Here is a 19,267-nt window from a genome sequence, read left to right as displayed (position 1 = left end):
CTTCTTCTTAGAAACATTATTTTCCAGCCTAAATTTATTATTGGGCTATTATACCCATTTGTTCTTGTGCCAGTATTGTTCTTCACCTTAAATAACTCTTCCTCTCTCTCTGGTGCATATCTTTCTGATGTATTCATAGAGATCAGTCTTATCCCTTCTCAGCCTTGGTTTTTCTAGGTTAAACAAGCTAAGTTCTTTTAGTCTTCTCCTGTAAGATAGGCTCTCCATTTGCCTGATCATCCTAGTAGCCCTTCTCTGCACTTGTTTCAGTTTAATTCAAATTATGCTGTTATGCATCTACTAGGTGTAGTTGCAAGTACTTTGTCACCATTCTTACCTAAATCCTTGGGAAGGAAAAGTAGCTACCCATTGTGACTTGTTGGGATCTTTTAGACAGGCATGACTCCTGCCAGGTTATGTTTTTAGGTTACCAGTATCTCTCGATTGCTGAGAGTGGCTGATAGATTGTGGTTAATCAACATTACTGTATCACTTCTCAGTAATCTCTTAGTGTAGTCATATTCTAGAAAATGATGTCAGGATCATTCCAAAGCTACTATTCCTAGAATAGTGGGCTAATGAAGTATTCTTTGGGAACGTGATGTGCTTTTTCAAAAGCTTGGGGCAAAAGTTGGATTGGGGTTAAACTGCTATGAGAAACATAATGTATATTACTGTTTTACAATAACTTTTGGTGAGTTTTTTAATTTTTAACTTTTTTTTTAAGTATTAATTATTTAAATTGAAGGTAGTCAACTTTAGCACACTTGTGTCCAGTGTTCTCCAAACATACAGGTCTGGCTGTCTTCTCTCTTATGACAGTAGTCTGACATTTGAAGGTACATATTACAGTTTGTAAGTGGATAAAATGTCAGTGTTTGATCTGCCATAATCTCCCTAAAGTACATCAGTTGGCATGTGTTGTTTTAAAAATGTTAATAGATTTGGTATCTTTAAGCATTTAGCATAATGTGTAGACTACAAATCTTAACAGTTTAAGTCAGTTCCTCCTTCACTCTTTTCACAAGATGAGTTCCAGGTTCTGATTTTCATTCCTATACTTCAACATCACTAACCCCTAATGTATGCTGTGTCCTCAACCAATGCAACCAGAATCCTGACAACCTGAAATTAGTGCAACAAGAAAATACAGTATTGTAGGTTGCTGACTATTCTTGAAAATTGACCTTGTGACTAAAATCTATATGGGTAGGTCTCCTAAAGTGGCTAAGCACCTGTAGCTTCTGTTAATTTCATTGAGATTTTTGGGTGTTTTCACACCTCTGGAAAAACAAGTCATAACTATCAATCCATATCTTGCTGGCAGAACTACTCAACTCATGTTACATTGGCACAGAACTCTTTTTGGAGAGAAATGTGGTGGATTATTGCTTTTATTTCAATTTTTCAGGGAAAACATTTAATGTTTTTTAACAAGAGGAGAATTTAAATCAAGGAGTCTGGGGAAAATGCTGTAGAAAGAAATCTATAAAATCATTTTTCTTGTTATAGTACTTCAGAAATCTAAAACTATAGTTGGAGACAACTTTTATATAAAATAAAAATATAGGAAAGTGGTACCATTAATAGAAATCAATGAAATCGAGGGTCAGGTTAGATAAGAACTTGGGAGAGGTACAAAGGAGTCCCATGTGCAGTAGGAAGTAGTGATGGTGATTCATTTGGTTGATTGGTGAATCAATAGGCAGTCGGTATTTAACCAATATGAGATTGAGGTACTGTTGACATTCCTGGCTATTCAAGTCAGGGTCATTAAAAAACTCATGGTACACTTTCCTTAAGAGCTAACCCCAGTATCCTGACCAAATCCTAGTAACTGCATTCTGCCTACTTCTATCATTATAATTGGGTAAGGCGTATTTAATATCTATCTTACATTGTGCACTGAATGTGCTATTAAACTGCTGTGCTCTACCCCAGAGGTGACTGCATTTCATTTGTGGGTGATGTTACAAATAGGTTTACGATGCAGTCTTATGATTTTTAGCAACCCAGAACTTGTCAGTTACAGTACATCTTCCTTTAGCTGGTTTTAGAGTGATTTTTATTAGAATACTTGGCATTACATCAAGGGATGCTTATTAGCTATCAGAAAGCATAATGATAGAGTAACCTATTATGTTATGACTTTAAGAACAGTAAGTATGTCAAGGCTTTTATTTTGTGATTCCATCTGGATGCATCTGATCTTTTTTAATGTGACTTTTTTAAAAGGCTTTGGAGGTTCTTTCATTGCTCCCTCTCCATCACCGTCACCAGTTACTCCGGCTCAAACCACCTTATTACAGCCCAACTTTGAAGCAGCTTTTGGAACATCACCATCAACTGGTGGCAGCTCATTTGATCCATCAGGTGAGGGAAGGGTTTCCCTTGTGTATCTTCAGAAAAAATATGTTCATTCAACACTAACATAAATGATACAATTGTTACTGCTCTTAATACAAAGGATATAAAACTAATTCTCATGGGTATCAATGTTTCCTATCACTTATTCAATTGAAAGAGAAAATACCAGTTAGTACCATAAGTGTTCACCAGCAATGGGGATAATTCTAGGAAATCTTTCCTTGTTCCCATTATCTTCTCCCAATTTTTAGCAGAAACCAAATAGACATGTCATTTGCACGTGCTTCTCTGCATGACTGTTAGGAGTTATCAGAGGAAAAACACAAACACTTGGTACTGTATATTCAGTGTATAGGCATGTGATCTCGCTGCTGTTGCTGAAGCCCTTAAGCTTGCATGGCACCCAGAGTTACATAAAACTGAGATCAAGATAGTGTTCTTTGCTTGACATAAAGCTTAATCTTTCATCACTGCTGTCACTTTGTTTGTATCTCTTCCATTCTACACTTTCCATGCTGGGTCCTTGCTACACATTAACAATTGGTGAGTTCTGCAACTAAATGAGTAAGAGAGAAATCTGAGAAGTATTGCTGCTTGATTATTTGGTTGCTTGCCAGTGCATAATATGCTGCACTTGCCTGTTGAAATAACATTAGCATGCACATCAAATGTATGATCAGAATATTTACTGTGGTGGAATAAAGTAATATAGGTTATTAAAAATAATAGTGGGCTAACCAGGCAATAGAGAAGCAGTTTGAGTTTTGATATGTAAACCTGACTCCTGAAGCTGACATCTGCTCTGGGGAAGTTATATCTGTCAGTGTGGATGAAGAGTACCAGTTACATCCCTGTTGATCCCTTTAATTGCTATGTTGAAGAAACCTGTTATCAGTTAAAACATTTTAAAATCCTCTATCTTCCTGGCTCTCCTACTACAGTAACTTGTACATCTATTAAAATATATATATTTTTACATAGCTTTTCTAAACCTCTTGCAAACATGTATACATAGAGGCAATCCTCTGGGATTCTTAAGTTTGTTACCAGGTTTAAGGATGCATTTGCAACCATTTAGGCATGTATTGTTCCAATCTTCATTAGTATATTTTTATTTCAGGGTAATTCTACATTTCAGTGTGTTAGTAAAATATCATGCATGCCGTGTCGGCATTCTTTCATGTGAAATTATGTATTAGTAATACTGGTGTAGTGATTGTCTGTGCTATGATCCATTTGTTGAGTAATACTAAAGGTTCTATGCAGTGGTGTTACTTAAATAAATATTACAGTTAAGGTTACTATCCTAATCTACTGTCTTCTTTAAATTCTAGTGTTTGATGGTTTAGGTGATCTTCTTATGCCAACTATGATTCCATCTGGTCAGTCTGTAGCAGCTTCAGCTGCTACAGCTTCAGCAGCAAGCAAAGGCCTTGGAAGTGATCTTGATTCATCTCTCGCAAATTTAGTAGGCAGTAAGTCACCCAACTACTGTTGCTGTTGGTTGTTTTATTTTAAAGTGACTTATGATCTTAACTACTCAACTCATTCAACTTATTGGTAATATTTGTTTTTGAGTACATAAATATAGCTGTCACTTGTACTTTAGCTCAGTCTGCTGCATCCCTCAAAAGTCCTGCCTCTCTGTGGCAGCCATAGATACCTTTTGAAATGTCAAAAAGGCGGGGGGGGGGGATAGCTCAGTGGTCTGAGTATTGGCCTTCTAAACCCAGGGTTGTGAATTCAATCCTTGAGGGGGCCATTTAGGGATCTGGGGCAAAAATCTGCCTGGGGATTGGTCCTGCTTTGAGCAGGGAGTTGGACTAGATGATCTCCTGAGGTCCCTTCCAACCCTGATATTCTATGATTCATTGCATTATACTATAGTCCTCTGTAGGAGTCCAAGGTGCTTAGGTTTTCACAGTTCAGTGAATGGAAGTTCCTGGTCTCATGTCAGAGTTTGATACTTCATAGAGCTTCTGTTTTCAAGCACACTAAATTCCTCTGTTCTATAATCTAAGGGACACTTACAAATTTGTCTGTTGGAAACAGGTTTTCAAGCTTAGATCCTTGAAACAGACTAGAATACAGATGGAAAAAATAGCACTTGCCATTCTAGAGGTATACATTAAGCCATCAATCACATCTGGTAAAAGTCAATGGCTGCTTAGTGATAGCTGAAACAATAGAAGCCGCCGCCCAAGGCACAGGCCAGCATGGCGAGGCCTGAGCAGAGGCAAAGCCATGTAATTTAAGAGTTTTCTCTGATTACTCATGTAAGGACTGCAGCTTTGGTTGGTTGCAGCTGTGTACCTGTGGGAAAGGAAACAAATAGCAAGGAGAAAGTCAGCAGACAACAGGAGATGCAGCAATGCATGGCCCTGGGAGGAAGAGTGATTTTTTGGGCAGAGTGCTCACTGAAAAGGCAGACTTTGATTTCTGAGCAAGAAAACTATTTCTGTTTTTTCAGGGAAACAGGACTTTGTATTTTCTTTGTAAATAAACAAAATCACACACACACACAAAAACCACCCCAAATTTGTATAATCAATCTCTTCTCCTAATGGAAACAACCCAAACAAGGCCCTGGATACTGACCAACTGCTTGGGCCAAGGGGTAACCATATTTAAAATGTGGTTGCAGTCTGAAAAAGACCATAGAACTTGTACTGTTTCATGTTTCTCAGTGACATTATCTAATATGTACTTGCTTTACAAACAGATTTTTTTTCTGTCCGCCCTAAAAACAGTTAACTGATCAACAGGAGCAAAGCCGGATTCTTTTCTTCTATGCATGATAACTTGTAAATGAGCCTGTAAATCAAATTCGATCCTCAGTTTCTCCTGTGTATCTGTGGGCAGTGGGGATATACCTGTAGGATCTCTACTGGTGATGTAGGGGAAGGAAAATATTTTTTTAAAAATTCTCAATCAGTGGGATTCCAAAACCTTTTAAATTTCAGTCCACTTAACTCTGTTGCTTACAAACTTAGAGCCAGTTGATGCGCACATAAGTCCTAGCCTAGCACTGCAATGCAAAAAAAATTTGAAAGGATACTGCAAGAGACCAACTTGTTTGCACACCTACACCCAGGTGGCTGGAACGTCTCACAAGTATGACATTAAAGATGAACAGACTTGCCACTTGGATCAGTTAACTATATTTACATTTTATTTTGCACACATACATAAATACACAGTCAAGGAAACAATGAGATTGGCTCTTCAGGCCTCACATTTTTTTTTAACATACCTTTAAAAAAAATTCTTGGAAGAACAAGTTTGTCATAAGGAAATCATTGATGAAAGTGGTGAGCTTCAGATTTTTAACTTTCATTATTTAGAGGGCTTTTAGAAAAAATGAGTACTATTCCTAGAACAGTGCTATTGGATCAGTTTTGTGCAGGTGCACAGATGTTTTTACAGTAAAAGCATTTGACAGAATCCTTCACTTAATTTTATAAACAAGTAACTCTATTATCCTGATTTCATTTCTGATTTTCAGATCTTGGAATTTCTGGCACCATATCAAAAAAGTAAGTTCTGAATTTTGGGTGTTTATTTTTTATTGTTTAAAAATGCTGCTCCTTGTAATACACAAGATTAATAAAACTGAAAGATTAGAGAACTTTTTCCCATTTTGTTTGGTGTATTTGACAGCACTTTGAATGTAGTCAGTTTCACTATCTTTCTGGCACAGTCTGTTGGTTTCCACACTAATAGGGAGTTATACTTTTAAAGAAATAAGAAAATGTGGGTTTGTAAAACCACACCAATGGCAGGGTAACTAGAGACAAGTTTAGGTTCTTAAACAACATGAAATATATCATTTTGAAATTGATGTAGTGTCCAAGTTTATACAGTCCCTTTTATCTTTTTGCTGAGCTTTATATTTAGATACATTTTCTGTGATTGTTTGACTCCACTGACTACTGAGCTGGTTCACAACCTCTACTTAGACTGAGCTAAGAGGGGGGAAATCCATGGTATTTTGGCTAAGGTCTTCTTTCTTTGAGAAAAGGAGAATGTAAAATTACTTTTAATTATCATTTTTTGGATCTTTTCCACCATGTTGGGTTTTTTGGGAGTGTTTGGGTTGGTTGGTTGGTTGGTTTGTTCCTAGCTTAGCTGGTTTTCCCACTTTCTTAGTTACACTCTAAAACAAAATCAGTCCCAATTTACTGGCAAAAGGTGCAGTCCTGTCCTCCACTGAAGCAAAATTCATGTTGACTTCAGTGGGATCAGGATTTCACTCCAAGTCTCCAATGGATTCTTTCCCACTTGTCCCATCAAACAAGCCTTACATCTGTAGATCATGTCTCTCTTAAAAGCTTCACTTTGAGTTTTACCTTTTTAACTGGTTTGGGGTTGGAAGGTGGGGAATTCCAACACTATCCAGGTTTGAGGTGCTACTGGTTTGTCATGTGCCTCAAATCCTGTTATTTTTTTTCTGCAGGCTTTTGTTAAAACATCTAATGTTGGGCTACCCCTTACTAATAGTTGTTCTGCATCTAAAAGAGGTGAAAAAATTCCTCCTTTTTCTATGAATTTTTTTATAGATCTTGTATGCTGCAACTTGACTGTTCTGAAGGGAAAAGCCGTCCTTTTCTTCTGCTACAGCTTTCTGAACAAGATTCTTAACTGTGAAATGCCTTTATCAACAGTCGAATATGCAGTGCCAATCCCCCACTTTTTGCCTTGATATAAATTGTATCCTCCCCTATAGATTATAATACTATACAGGTGAATGTGAATATAGCACTAAACAACGTTTTTGCCTTCTCCCATATTGCTAATTACTCATTGGTAATGAGATTTAAAGGCTTACACCATTAATTCTGTTTTCATCTTTTAATATAGACTATCATACACCTGGCAATTTAGTTGCCATAGCTAATGACCACCACTGAGATTGGAGAAAATTTATTCACAGCCTATGCACGCTAAATGCATTCAGGATTTCTCAGTTGCCTGTAACAAAAACTAATGCACGTGCTAGCTTTGTTTAGTGCTTATGAAAATTAATGTACATACATTCAGAGTGCTTAGTTTTAACATTCAGTGTACAGCTTTATTCTTTCTTATCTCTGCTTCTACATTTGAATCCTTATTAGGGGAGACCTTCAGTGGAATGCTGGAGAAAAGAAGTTAACAGGAGGAGCTAACTGGCAACCAAAAGTAGCACCTGCAACATGGTCAACTGGTGTTCCTCCAACTGGTCCCTTGGTATGTAGTTCAGTAATTAGTCCTAACACTTCATGTCCAGGACCCACTCAAGTGATGATGAAATAGGAACAAATTATTACTATTGTGTACATAAACTGGTGTTCTTCCCTGTGCTTTCTGGGGGACTGTGTATATACAACTGAGACTATTAGTCAACATTAGCCAACTGTTAAACATGTTGTGATATCAGAGATACCTTTAATTCTCTCTAAATGTAGAGAAATACTGTGGTATCTTGTATGACAATGTGACTAATGATGGAAAATGTTGATTTGAGACTACCAATGTCTTTGGGCCAGATCTTTAGCTGATGTAAATCAGCATCGTGGAATTGATGTCATTCGAACTACACTGACCTACACCTGCTCAGGATCTGTGTATATGTGCCAGAAAGAGTGGTCAGTCATTTTCAAGACAATAGGGTGTGGTATTTTCTTTTAGTAATTTATGAGCAAAATGTTTCATGCAAGGGTGGGGCATTTTTTTGCAATCATTGTTTCAGCTTCCATTTAATGTGGGTGTGGAATTTTGATCAATGAATAAGTTATTATTTCAACTTTTTTCTTACCAGAAAGGTTGGGCAATATTCTATTATGTAAGTGAATTTCATTGTAAAGTTCTACTAATTCTACTTACAAAGGTTTTTTTGTTTTGTTGTGTTTTATTTTAACTAAACTGGAAAATACTAACTGCTCTTTGCCTGCACTACAGTTCTTACAGCTGGCTTAAAGTTAGATGGAAATTGTCACTAATATATTAATGTAGCAGTTCTTGTATGCCTGAGAGCATGTCATTGTTACCAGATACTTAATCCACTAGCCTTTGTAGTACGTTCATGAGAAACAACTTGGTAATAAGTTCTTTTATCAAAGTCAAGTTAAAAACAGTTGTTTCAGGGTATCCTTGTTCCCAGCAGATATTGAAAAACTGAGAACCTGGATGCATCTGGAGATTTATAATGAGATGTGGAACTTCACTTCTAGTCACTCATTCAAACCCAGACAAGACTGGTTGTAACTGAAAGTAGTTACCATCTGATAGGAATTCACTGGTCTCTATGAAATGGGTTGGGTGGCTTTGGTAGAGTTCATAGTTTGTTGATGTCTAAAGCCAGTAAAAAACATTAAAACTCTGCCAGCAAGGATACCAGTGACATAGAAATGACTATGGAGATTGAAACCCTTAAAGTCCCTTCAGGTCAGTATTGAGATACATTGGCAGAGCAATATTGAAGCTTGAACAACTGCTGCTTATGCTGTCTGTCCTTTGGCTCTGTCCAGGGCATCAATCTGACACTTTTTGAGAGTACTAAATTCACATGGTAATATTAGCTACATAATTTTTAAAACAATAGCAGCAATAAGAATTAAAGTCCATTCCTACTGTTTATGTGAACGTTAATAGTTCTAGGACTGTTGAACTTTATTTAAATATTCAAGAAGTTAAATTATTACTATTTGTTGTCTAGTGTCTATAACGGAGGGTACCTGTGGCACTGCACAATAACAGTAAAAGACAAAAATTAGTCATCAAAACTTATCTAAAGGTCCTAGTCTTCAGACAGACTTCCTGTATTCGTATTGATATTCATTCAAAAGCCTGGCTTAGTGAAAATATTTGCCAAACTTATGCTCTGGACCATTTGTAGGAGGATATTTCAAAGGCAGTGGTGGCTTTGGAAGAGTTTCTTTCACTCTCTTTGGAAACCAGTTAATACACGCGTGCACACACAGACCCCTTCCTGAGAAGGTATGCAACAGTCCAACTGCCTTGGCCCTGAAGCTAGTGCTAGCTCTACCAAGCATCTCCAGTAATTCTTGATGCTCCTCAGAGTTCAACTGAAACTAGATTACTGTTTCACCCTTTAGGGATTCTGACAGTTAAAGCAAGTGTTACAGCAGTTAGAGCAAACTAACTAAGAGTCAGACCTTACAAAGGAATTTCTAAACAAGTTACATTTTACTCATAGACAAAGCACAATGGGTAAAGATCTATGGAAAGTAACAGCTGCATGCAAATCCCTTCCTCCCCTGCCCTCACCACTCTGGGAGTCCTTTGGGTTTTCATCAGTCCTTTCAGAATTTCAGGCCCCTCCTTTCTTCCTTCCCAGCCGTACCTTTTTGTCCTGGTTGATGAGAGAGAGCCCCTGCTAAGAGCAGTACTTGTTCTTATAAAGTTTTAGCCCTCTATATCAGGTAAATGCCCTCTTCCCCCAAGTCCCTTGTCTTCAGGTCCCTTGTCAGGTGATTTTTTGTTTGGTCCCCAAACTAGAGACTCTAACTCCCTTGATCTGCAGCCAGAGGCGGCTCTAGGAATTTGGCCGCCCCGAGCACACCGGTCCCGTGGCTCCGGGGGACCTCTTGCAGATGTGACTGCGGAGGGTCCGCTGGTCCCGCGGCTCCGGTGGAGCATCTGCAGCCATGCCTGCGGGAGGTCCACCGGGTCCGCTGGTCCTGCGGCTCCAGTGTACCTCCCTCAGGCATGACTGCGGAAGGTCCGCCGGAGCCGCCTGCCGCTCTGCCGGAAAAATGCCGCCCCAAGCGCGTGCTTGGCGCACTGGGGTCTGGAGCCGGCCCTGTCTGCAGCCAGCTCATTGCTCTAGGATTTTTCCATTTGAATGGAAGACCATCCAGCTTAATAATGACTCTTAAAAGCTCTCCATGGTAAGCTCTTCACCAATGGGCACGCAGATTTTGTGCCAACATCTCTCTTGGGTATTCAACTGAAATATAGAGGCTAAAAGGCAAAAGTGAAGGTGCAGCACTATTTATAATCAAAATGGTGTACACAAAAGAAAATGGAGTTTGCAGACTGATAGACACACATACAGACATACACTAATCCATCACAGTAATTAATTGACCAGGATCTGTAGGTTGCTTTGTTGCTCATCTTGGATCAAGATAAACAATCCCAGATGTATTATGTGTGACATGTTCTAAAAGGTCTTCATTAATTTGGTTTGGAGTAGCACCCTTGATTGGTTGTTGATAGAAATGTGGGCTAGATGGTACCTTGAGAGGTTATCTAGTTCACCCTCCATGCTGAGGCAAGGCCAACTATAGTTAAACCATCCCTCACAAGTGTTTCCCTAACTTGTTCTTAAATGCCCAATGATAGGGATTCCACAACCTTCCTTGGAAGCCTGTTCAAGCACTTATCTATCCTTACAGTTAGAAAGCCTTTCTTAATATGTGACCTAAATCTCCCTTACTGCAGATTTAAGCCTGTTAATGTCCACTGAAGATAGGACAAGTGAGAACAATTGATCACTGTCCTCTTTATAACAGCCCTTAACATATTTGAAAAGTGTTATCGGGTGGGAAGAAGATAAATGGGAAGTATTGTTGCAGTTCTGTACAGAAGATTTCCCTTGCAATCATTTTCTAGTTGTATTAGATTAAGACATGGATAATATATTGAAGCTGTTTTCAGAATTAAGAATTCTATCTGTAGAGCAGAACATACCATGCAAATTCTAGTAAGACGTGAATATCTAAAGTTTAATATCATTGGCATACATATACTTTCTAGATACTTCTCTAGAAACCAAATTTTGAAGTTTCAAATGAGCAGTTCTCAGTGTTTTGAGAATTAAAATGGCTGAATTGCCTTAGAGGTGAGCTGCTGTGCAATTTGGGCAACATCTGTTACCTAACAATATGTAGTACAATAGTTCTGACATTTTTTATCTTGAAATACAATAAGACTTTTCCCCACTTTGATTCTATGTAATTGCAGTTGGATTTATAGAAATTCTCATCTGTGTGTTGTTTTTTTAAATTTTAGACTGGAACTGTGCCTCCAGCAAGTGCTATTCCTCCTGCCTCAGGTGTCCCCCCAGTTGCACAGCCAGGATCAGGATTTGGAATGGTGAGTGATATTTTTCTTCATAAATAACTCTTCCTAATCAATTTTAGCAACCTTATATCTTTTTAACTTCTTAATTTTGCAGCCTCCTTCTGGACCAAGTGTATCCATGATGCCTCAGCCGCCAGTTATGTATGGACAACCTATGATGAGGCCACCATTCGGAGTTGCATCTGGACCTGGTGCACAAGTAAGTCTCTATTTTTATATTTAAAATAATTAAATGTAAGTTTTAAAGTAGAAATAGGGTTTGGGGGGCATGGAATGCAACGCCACTTATACAGCCGTTTGTTGTGTAAGCTTTTCCTCCTACTAAACCCTAGCTGGAAACTTGGTTTTAAATGCTATCTATATACAGCTCTGAGTATATGATAAAGGAGAACTTTATTGTGCTGGCTTTTAACTCCACTGAAGTGTATGTAGCCTTATGAGAATAAATCACATGAAAATGTCCCTTTATATACATGATATTCTTTTCTTTGCCCAAACAGAGAAGTTGGGCATTGAGCTATCTTCAGTGAGAATGAAGAGATGGATTTGTAAAGGCTCCCCCATCCAAGTGTTACACCTTCCCTTAAAGGCTTCCTGTTTCGGTGTATCTCACTTAAACAAGTTGGGGATATAGGTGGGTCACTGCCAGACACAGAGAGTAGTGTTGTTGGAAGCATTTGCTAGAGAATAACTTGAGATGCCCTTGCTCTAAAATGCTCTGCATCAATCCCGTTCCTTGCCTGCTTTGGACAAACTGTCATTTAGGGACATCAGGCCCTAGCTGGAATGCTATATTTCTTTCTTTATATACAGTGCCTAGCACAAAGGGGCCCCGATGCTGGTTGGGAAATGCAGATGTGAAGTAACACAAATTATTACTAATGTTATTGTGGTGTTTTAAAATATATCAGTTGTGGCTGTATTGCTTTGTATAAAAAATAGTATGATGACACTACAGACCACCTACAGTGACAGTTGTGAGACATCCATAAGACGTATTATGTTAAAGATATGATCTTGGATATTCGCTCAGTCAGGTTACGTTGTACTTCTGATATAATTCAAAGGAAGAGTATATGGTATACGAGAGACAAAGAAATGTGTGTACTATAGGTGGGGCTGGTAGCACTGACAAATACAGTAGTCTGACACTTCCTGTTTTCGGTTGCTTATAACTTTTTTTGCCGAAGTTTAATTGTTTGAGGTGAAATTTACCATACTAGGTGTTGTCTTCCAATTGAAATGTTTTGGGAAGCTTCTGCCAAAACAGTTCAGTCATTGCCAAGAATAAGACTAGTGAAAAACGTTTTTCACTAATGTTAAATTCTGGCAATCATTTCCTTGATAAATCCTGGCTCCCTCTTCCCCCTCCACCCCCACTTTGAAACAGAGATTTGATAAATTGTGCAAGAGGGATGGCCTTTGTAAGGGATGTCTTTTGATGTCCCTGTGAAAATGTACCCAAATTTGGCCAAGTTATAAACATTTGAAAAATTGCAGAAAAATTCCACATGATCCTATCTCATTCAGGGTACAGGATGGACTTTCCCTGGGGATGAATAAGGGTTATGTAGGGAGGGAATGCTGTTGACTGTAGGATACCTGCTTCATTTGTTGCTAAAGCTGGGGAATGTGTAGTGAATGAGGTAGAGGACTGCAGGAAGAGAAAGGAAAGTCTCATGGTCAAGGCAGTTGAATACTGCTTTGGGGAATTGGTTTCTATCTCTGCCTCTGCTATAGAGTTCCTATGTGATACATAGCAAGTCCACTTAAACCAAACTTCTCTCAGGTAGTCACACTAATTGTGTGCTTTTCATTTACTGCATGCCTGACTTGACACCCTGGGGTCTGATTTGCAGAAGTGCTGAGCAAAGCACTGCTTCCACTGACTTCAATTACACTTGTGACAGAGCATATAAAGCGCTATACAATGCAAAATCTGAAAAATCCGGTCCTAGGGGTGTCAAGTTGGGCAACCAAAATTAATGGAAACTTTGGACCTTAATCTCTCTGTCCCTCAGTTTCTGAACTGTAAAATGGGGATAACCCTCCTCACCTCATAATAGTGTTAAAGATAAATTCATGAATGCTGGAAGCACCCACAAACTACACTGAGCACTATAGATACAAGCCTATGAGGAAATTAATTCTGTCCTCAGAATCGGGGTTTGAAATAGTGTGCCATAAACAAGGCATGGGCCACACTTTGAGAAGTGAGGAAAAAACAAAATATTGAATAGCAGCTCATTAAATGAGCATTGTCCATCCTGTGCATTGAATGAGGTAGAGGTCCTGTGGAAAACATAATATGGGATCAAGTAATTGTGCATATGCATTATGATCCAGTCTAAGGGAACCAAAATTAAGGTTGTCTGTGGAACCTTAATTCTCGTATTTCCTAACTTTTGAGTGCTTGTCTTTGCAACTTTAATCGTGTTCTTTTGATGTAGTTTTTTGTGTTTAATATTGTGTATACTGTAGCTTGACCTACTGTATGTTTTGGCTTTTCCTTTGACAGCAGATTGCTTTATGCCAGTGAACACTAAGTTAGTCTGCAAAAATATATTGTGTATTCCATATATTGATGTTAATTGATATTTTGTGGCAACAATTTAAGTTGCTTTCTTACCAGGTTAGTGCTCCGAACAATTCTCAACTATCTAGTTAGAGAAATTCTAATCTGTTTGGGCAAGTGTATTAGGCATTGACATGCTCTCTAAACTCCCTTATCATTTAATGGGTACACTGAGCAGTGTCATCAGACGCTACCAGTGTGGTGCTCTGCTGTGTTCAATGTTGATATCAGTCGGCTGCGTGCGTGTTCCCTCTGTGTACTGCAGATAGCTGACACAGCAGACCCTGAGAGAACCCCCAATGACCACAGACTCTTGTAAGGTACAAAGGCACCCGGGCCTGGTTTATTGTCAAAGAGAAACACAGTCTCCAGCTCCCCGGATTAGATATCCACGGTGCTGCTAAGGTGCCGCTAGCTAGTACATATGTGCTCCTTGACAATGGACCAGCTCAGTCAGTGGCGGGACTTTCTGCTGCCTCCGAGGCCAGACAAAGATATCCACTCAAGGGTGCATTCTTATACACAGGTACAAACAAGTTACACATCACTCCTGACGTATTGAGGTGCAACCCCTCCACGTAGCAAGGTACAACCCCACTACGAAATAAGGTGCCGCCTCTCACCTTGTACATGTTGGTTCGAACAAAACAACTCTATCCATCATATTACCCTTTTGGCCCTGTCATTGGGATGTGTCAGCTTGTTCCTTGTTATCTGTGTGGAATGTACAAGTATGCAAATGTTCTGATATTTGGTGTCCAGTACCTTTTAGGGATGTCTCTTTTTGCAGCATCAGCTCTTTCCTTGCCAGCTTCTGTGAGCAGGGGCTGCCTCTGGCTCACAGCTTAACTTTGCTTTATGTTAGCAGTCTTGACCATTACTTTAGTTCAGGCCTTAGGCCTCATACTGGGCCTTTGATAAGGGTTTGTTTCGGGGCCTCATCTTACTACAAGCAGAATATTCACTGCTGCCAAATATGATTAGTAAGTTACTTAGAAAACCAGGACACCTTGTTTTGTCTTGAATTAAAATGTCTGCTAAGCACTGTCAACTTCATAGTAACTGTATTTTGAAATTAAACACAGGAGTCAAACAAGAGATGACAGAGAAGACACTGTTAAGCCCATAAATCAAGAACTCTAACTTTTTGCATGTTTGTAATGTGGTTGTTGTGTAGAATCTGTCTAATGCTTGTGCATCTGTCTCCTTTCTTTTTCTGCTTTCCTTGGCTGGTTTCTGTTTTGCCAGCTCTCTCCAAGCCCTACACCTGCCACTCAGAGTCCCAAGAAACCTCCAACAAAGGACCCATTAGCAGATCTTAACATCAAGGATTTCTTGTAAACAATTAAGGTATTCTGTGACTGACTTTGAACTTACCCGGGTTAACTAGTACAACATATAAAACGTTACTACAAGCATACCATTCCCTTTAAGTTTGAGTAAGAACCTGCAACTATTTGTAGAAAAATACAACTGTGAATGAGAACCAGACGGAACAAGTTAAAGCAATCAAGTTAAAACCCTTTTAAAAGTTTTTTCAGGATGCAAGATAAGTTTAAATCATAACTACTTCTCCATGCCATTCTGTTTAACAAACAGAATAAATTGGTAACAGTATATTTATTCACAATATGTGCCTTAATTTGCTGTTAAGAAAATATTTTCTTAAAAAATTGTAATCTCATATACTCTGTAAATTGAACAAAAGCAGTGCACATGTGGGTTTTTAAAGTTTTTATTGTTGTATCATTTGGTTCTCTGTTCCAGCCAGTTTTCATTTACATCATTTGAGTTTGCAGTGTTCTTTTGTCTATCCACTCTGCCTTCATTTGATTATGAAGGCTGTTAGCGGTGGACTAGAACACTGGGGCAAAACTGAAAGGTTATTTTGCCAGAAGCAATCTATCTTGTTTCTTTATGCTGCCGTTGTAGTAGATTTGTTTAATAATAACTCTCCTCTTCACATTAATTCTTCTTGTGACCAGTCCTACACTGTAATCCTAATCTGGTGTGAGAAATTAATTTGTGGCCATAAAACTGATTTGGTATCACTGTTATGAATGAGTGAAATTGAGACTCCCAAACATGTGCATGTCCTCCAAGGATGCCAAATCTCTGATAGGGATGGAAGGGGGTATTGCCTGCATCCTTCATTGCTTCCAGCCCTATGGTCTCTCCTCTTCTCCCTGTGGGGTGCTACAGGGCATTGCTCTTCTGCACATCATGCAGAAAGCATTGAGCAGTGCTATGTAGAACAGCCTATGGAAAGCATGGATTAGGGAGGGAACAAACACCAGTGAGGATACACTGAAAGAGAGAAGGGGAAACTAGGGAAGGAGGGAGCTGAGGGAGAATAAGAGGCAAAGAGGAGCAACCAAAAAACAATTAAAAAAAAAAACAGTAACCATAATAAAACTTTCTGGGAGGCAATATGAGGGTTCAGATACCAGAATATATCAAAACGGTTTGAGGGAGCCAACCAATACAATTTGGAGATCACTGAAGTAGAGCAGATAGGCTATGAGAAATTGTGTTGAATAGTTTTGTCTGCCATTTATTAGAATTAAACAAGAGGAAAAAGTAGCAGCTTTACATCATCTCTGGTGGTAGTTTTTCCTTATTGTACTCAGTGCAATCCACACCTTGTGAAAACTTGACATCAGGAAGAATTTGAGAATTGTCCTGATTCAGTGACTGAAGAAGATGCACCTTTGGTGACATAACTGTAGACCAAGTCAAACTAGATTTTTCACAGATTGACTCAGCCAGTGCAAACTCTCTCCGACATGCCCTTGTCTACACTTGAGGTCAACGCTGGTGCAGCTACACCCATTGCTGGCTATAGAAAAGCGATTCTCAAACTATGGGTTGGGACTCCATTTTAATGGGGTTGCCAAGGCTGGTATTAGACTTGCTGGGGCCTGGTGCCAAAGCCTGAACTCCACCGCTCGGGGTCGGGGCTGAAGCCGAAGGAGTTCAACCCTGGGTGGTGGGGCTCAGGCTTTGGGTCCCCTGCCTGGGGCAGTGAGCTCAGGCAGGGGCAGGTCTCGGTCCCTCCTCCTGAGGCCATGTAGTAATTTTTGTCATGAGAAGGGGATCACAGTGCAATGAAGTTTGAGAACCTCTGCTATAGATAATGACCAAATCAGAGCTATCCGTGAGCATAAATAACCCATTGTAATTAGGACCCAGTGTCTTCAAAGATCTCTACATAAGCATGATAGTCCAGTTGCAATATTGGGGCCCCAATTTGTTGGGGAGACACCTCCATCAGAACTCAAGTTAGAAAATATCTGATTTCTTAAATGTTTAGCCACTCCTCCAGTGAGTAGTTTCATAGCTGCTTTAAGATATGATAAGGGGGAATATAGATTATTTTGTATACCAAGTTTGGCCTTAAAGCTGCTCTGCAAGCCATTTTAATCATTTTGAGTCAGACTTGTTTAGCTATTCCTTCTGACTATGTTTTTGTCTTCACAGCTGCAGTTTTTCTGACTGGATAGTTAAAAATGTGAGTTTGGAGTCTACAAATCACAGATTGATGCTCAGAGTTTCAAAGTGAGCCACCAGTACCAAACCCAGTGCTTATTCAGACTGTCTCTTACTTCCGAAACGTGTAGCACAGCTGTGAAAGTGAACGTTAGGAATGTGTACTACCTTAGCTGTTATCCCTACTCTCTCTCAATTTGTGTACTTGGGTTATTTGTGTTCTACAGTTTAAACAATGGATGTATGTTTCTGATGCCTTCTAGTGCTTTTCTGAACCTATTCAGTGGGGGCAGATTATGCAGCTGTTGTGTGGTGAGCCATTTGGAGCGATGTGTCTGTGTTTTTGAAGGTTTCAATGTATATAACTTTTGACAAACACCTGAAATTTCCCTAAAAGTTCAGTTTCTTCTTTATCTGTTACAAAACATAGTGTGATAATACCAATAGTAAGAAACACTTAACTAGACAAAATCTTTGTGTGAAATACATTTTTCCCAGTCACAGGAATTTCAATTGTTGTGAGAAATGTTTTATTTTTGTGGCACTGTATATGTTATATTATAATTTAAAGTAATATAAAGGTAAATTTCCATAACAAATACTCCTTCCAAGTTACCTTACCAATAATGAAAAATCATATCTGAAAGAATACTGTATTTATCACTTTTTTTTAATTTAAAATATATTTTAACTTTGAGTTCGTGCATTTAAATTTATTTATCAGTTCTTGCTAAATGCATTGAAAATAAGTAAAGGGTCAGTTTCTCTCCATGTAGTTGAAAAAAGCAGCCAGAATTGTGCTGACATTCTTTAATGTCAAATATGAAAGCACTCTTTGGTGTGTCTGTAGTTATAACATTATTGCATTTTTATTTAACTCTTTTATGTACATCTGTTATTTTAGTGCTTACCTGTGTGTATGCCTTGGAGTAGTGTGTTTCCATTCCCCAACTATGCTGTGAGTAGTTTTTGTACTATTTGTGATTAGACCTCATTCTGATCCAGAGAACCACACCCTTTACTGTACATATTGTGTTTCTTTAATTTTTAGTTTGTTCTCATACTGTTTGTGCTGATGGCTTGGCTTAAGATTTTGACTCTTAAATGAGGTCACTGTTGATCAGTGTTACAAGTGGCTTGGCAGCTCTTTGTTCAAAGCATATTGAATTGGAAAGATGTTCACCTAAGTCTTTCAAACTAACTATTTAATCAATGTATGGTACCATTAAAAGTGGTTGTATCTGAATTAACTGTGGGGATAACATACACTCTAATGGGGAAAAAGTTATATAAAGCTAATTTCAAAATAGCTTTTCTTTGTATTTTGGTTTAAGAACCCAGTGCATGTACGCCCTCTGAGATGCAATAAACACCTTGATCAAAGTAAAGATGAACACTCTAATTGTCTTTCTAATTTCATAAAAGATAAGATCCAGAATTATAACCACTAGTTCTCAATGTATTGTTTGTTCCACAGTTTTAAAAGTGCATTTTCCAAAAAAATTGGTGTCTGTCTGCACCTGAGTACCCTACTAAACTTTGACTTTTACAATCTGTTTCCTGTGGCTAAAATCTTTCTCCTATTGCTCTGTGAAAGAAAAAAGTTAAACTGACTAGGCACAAAGTGACATACTGTGGACAAAGTAATCATATTTTCCAATTTGTTCTCTTTAGTCTTTAAAAATCACACCTCTGTAATTTATATGACATATAACATACAATTTAAAGTTTACATGTTCTTTCAACTAA

At 38.6% G+C, this 19,267-nt stretch overlaps 1 protein-coding gene across 14 annotated transcripts in view; it reads left to right on the top strand.

The window, feature by feature from the left end:
- Positions 1–18,901, top strand: part of SNAP91 (synaptosome associated protein 91) — a 146,314-nt gene extending 127,413 nt beyond the window's left edge. For 5 of the 14 annotated variants that reach the window (XM_045010914.1, XM_045010913.1, XM_045010918.1 and 2 more), the window contains 9 exons: positions 2,236–2,373; positions 3,702–3,842; positions 5,873–5,903; positions 7,482–7,593; positions 8,165–8,188; positions 11,383–11,466; positions 11,549–11,653; positions 15,278–15,379; positions 17,510–18,901. In XM_045010914.1, coding sequence (XP_044866849.1) covers positions 2,236–2,373; positions 3,702–3,842; positions 5,873–5,903; positions 7,482–7,593; positions 8,165–8,188; positions 11,383–11,466; positions 11,549–11,653; positions 15,278–15,370 — 728 coding nt within the window. In that variant the 3' untranslated portion in view covers positions 15,371–15,379; positions 17,510–18,901. The remainder of the gene's footprint in view (positions 1–2,235; positions 2,374–3,701; positions 3,843–5,872; positions 5,904–7,481; positions 7,594–8,164; positions 8,189–11,382; positions 11,467–11,548; positions 11,654–15,277; positions 15,380–17,509) is intronic. The other 9 variants (XM_045010917.1, XM_045010916.1, XM_045010915.1 and 6 more) reach the window with 3 other exon arrangements.
- The last annotated feature ends 366 nt before the right edge of the window (positions 18,902–19,267 follow it).

This window comes from Mauremys mutica, chromosome 3, assembly GCF_020497125.1.
Source record: "Mauremys mutica isolate MM-2020 ecotype Southern chromosome 3, ASM2049712v1, whole genome shotgun sequence".
In the NCBI taxonomy this organism is placed as follows: Eukaryota; Metazoa; Chordata; order Testudines; family Geoemydidae; genus Mauremys; species Mauremys mutica.
This window is presented reverse-complemented; position numbering and strand designations above follow the sequence as displayed.